The sequence below is a fragment of the Scomber scombrus genome, chromosome 3 (assembly GCF_963691925.1).
Source record: "Scomber scombrus chromosome 3, fScoSco1.1, whole genome shotgun sequence".
NCBI lineage: Eukaryota > Metazoa > Chordata > Actinopteri > Scombriformes > Scombridae > Scomber > Scomber scombrus.
In genome coordinates, this window is record NC_084972.1 from 28091084 (window position 1) to 28093401 (window position 2318).

General features: G+C 41.2%; 1 protein-coding gene across 1 annotated transcript; it reads right to left on the reverse strand.

The window, feature by feature from the left end:
- Positions 1 to 302: 302 nt before the first annotated feature.
- On the reverse strand, positions 303 to 1021 carry LOC133977930 (transcription factor HES-5-like). The gene is made up of 2 exons (XM_062416230.1): positions 899 to 1021; positions 303 to 788 (listed from the first exon to the last, which is right to left on the reverse strand). The coding sequence occupies exons 1-2, from the start codon at positions 1019 to 1021 to the stop codon at positions 303 to 305; spliced, it is 609 nt and encodes a 202-aa protein (XP_062272214.1).
- Between the last annotated feature and the right edge of the window lie 1297 nt (positions 1022 to 2318).

Consider the following 2318-nt stretch of genomic DNA (forward strand, 5'->3'; position numbering starts at 1 on the left):
TAATAAATGTTACCATAACATTATATACTACCAATACATGAAGTACAATGAAGCATAATAATTGCTGATGCAATCAGATTTAGTTCATGCAGCATGCATGACAAGATGCTCTTTCTTCACTTGAAAGATATTGTTGCTGTCATTTCCTTAGGAAATGTCATCGAGCACAAACACAAAAACACACAAATGATCCTTCTGTATACAGAAGAACAAGTGAATTAAATCTCAAATAATTCAGTCCAGTAATCTTTGACCAACATGGTCATCTGAGTGTTTCTGTAGTGACTCCAGTCTGTATGAGTCTACCACGGCCTCCAGAGGGCGCTGTTGACTGGACTCTTCTCTTTAGTGATGCTGGTCTGGACTGTGGAGCTCAGAGGAGAGAAGTCAGCCTGTCTCAGGTTCTTGTCAGAGGAAGACTGCAGCTTGTTGAAGTGGTTCAGCAGTCTTTTCTGGGACTGTGTCTTCACCTCCTCTTTGCTCAGGAAGTGTGCCACCTCTCGGACACACCTGGAGTAGCCTTGATCCACAGCTGCTGACTCAACAGCTGGATGCTGCTGCTGCTGCTGCTGCTGCTGCTGCTGCTGCTGCTGCTGCTGCTGCTGCTGCTGCTGCTGCTGCTGCTGCTGCTGTGTCAGGAGGCAAACTGTCATCTCCAGGATGTCTGCTTTCTCCATCTTGGAGTCTGGCTGCTGTTTGAGGAACTTTGGACCCAGGAGAGACTTGAGCTGCTCAATGCTGCTGTTGATTCGATCTCTGCGTAACTTCTCCACCTGAGGCTTTCTGAGCTGAAGAAAGAAGAACAAAGTCATTAATACACTTATTCTGGAGTTTAGTGATAGCATGAATAAAGACACTTCTCATGAAAATATTAAGTCATCATGAATCATCAATTTACCTTGTGGGTCAGAGTCAGATGCTCCTGAGAGTTGGTCATTGCTGCAGTGATTGTAGGTGCCATAGCTGGATCTCTGTGCTGTAGAGGTCTCTGTAGAGAGAATCTGATCTCTGCTGGCTGCATCCTTCCTATTTATAGTCCCACATCTCCATATGAATGTGTTGGTCTCGGTGTGGTTGCAGTTTCTCACAGTCTCAACCAATCAGAGAGCATGGTGAGACAAAAGAGGATGAAACATGCTGAATGCTGTTATTGCCTGGGGGATAATTGTTAAATCTCAGGGGAACAGGTGGAGGACTGGGGGGGTGGATGGAGAGAGACTCACTGGGCTCTGTGTGAATCTGGGAAAGTGGTGACCCTGTAGAGATCAGATCTGCTGCCTGATGCTGGGATCAATGACTTTGACTGAGCACACGCTCATCAGCCCATCACACACTTGGGAGAAAGACAATTAATTATATCCATGTTAAAAGCACTGTATGACTCACATGTTACTACACTTATAAATCAGTGGATATAGAATGTATTTTATGTTTCTATTTAGTCATGACATTAAATCAAACTACTCAAACTATTTATGTTTTCTCTTACATTTTTCATTTTATAATTTCTGACCATGTTACTACATTATTTAATTTGATTTGAAATTGTATAACTTGGAAACAAATTCTTATCGATATTAAACACAAGAAAATTGATTTATTTAAGTGGAATTTTTAAAAACTTGAGTGTAGCTATCACACGTCCGTCCAGATGTTGTAGTCTCCTGACTTGTGAGTAAAATTTGATCTGAGTTTCCCACACACTCCCTGAATGCTGCGGTCAATGAACCACAAAGGGGTTTTGAATGCAGCTTTTGTGACTGATAGTGGACGGGTGTCGTAGTAGAAACAGAGCCTGACGTCACCAACCATCTGGAGGGAAAGAACACCATTGGCTGGCTCTGACAGCTTGTAAAGTATGACATTTTTATGAAATATGTCATCATGAAGGCTGATATCAATAGTTTTTGAGAATAATTGAGTCAATGTCCAATCATTTTCATAGATTTTAAACATTTAGTTAAATTCCTGACATCTTTCACCAAGTGGATCAGAATTTCAGCTCTGTGTATGAGTGTGGGAGGTTGAAACAGCTGTTTCCTGAAGTGTGCCATATCCCTTTGGAGAATAGGAGGCTGCTGGTGGAGTTTAGGATGCTAATCAGTCTCGACTTTGCGCTCCAGAGCTTTCCCACACTCTGTCCATATAAAGATATTTAGGAATGTGCCAAATCCAAACTGAATTTTTGAGGAGTATTTTTAACACTTGTAAGGCATTAAGTTTTCTTTTTTCTTTTTATAGTATACAACTGATTGAGATTTAATTTAAAAATATGTAGAAAATCAAATTAGGAGCAATGAAAACCAGTGGAGAATTCC

Excerpts from the sequence above, each read along its gene's own strand:
- LOC133977930 (XM_062416230.1), bottom strand. The coding sequence starts at position 1,021 with ATGCAGCCAGCAGAGATCAGATTCTCTCTACAGAGACCTCTACAGCAC. Across the intron at positions 789-898 it reads ATCTGACTCTGACCCACAAG|CTCAGAAAGCCTCAGGTGGA; the intron begins GTAAATTGATGA and ends TTCTTTCTTCAG.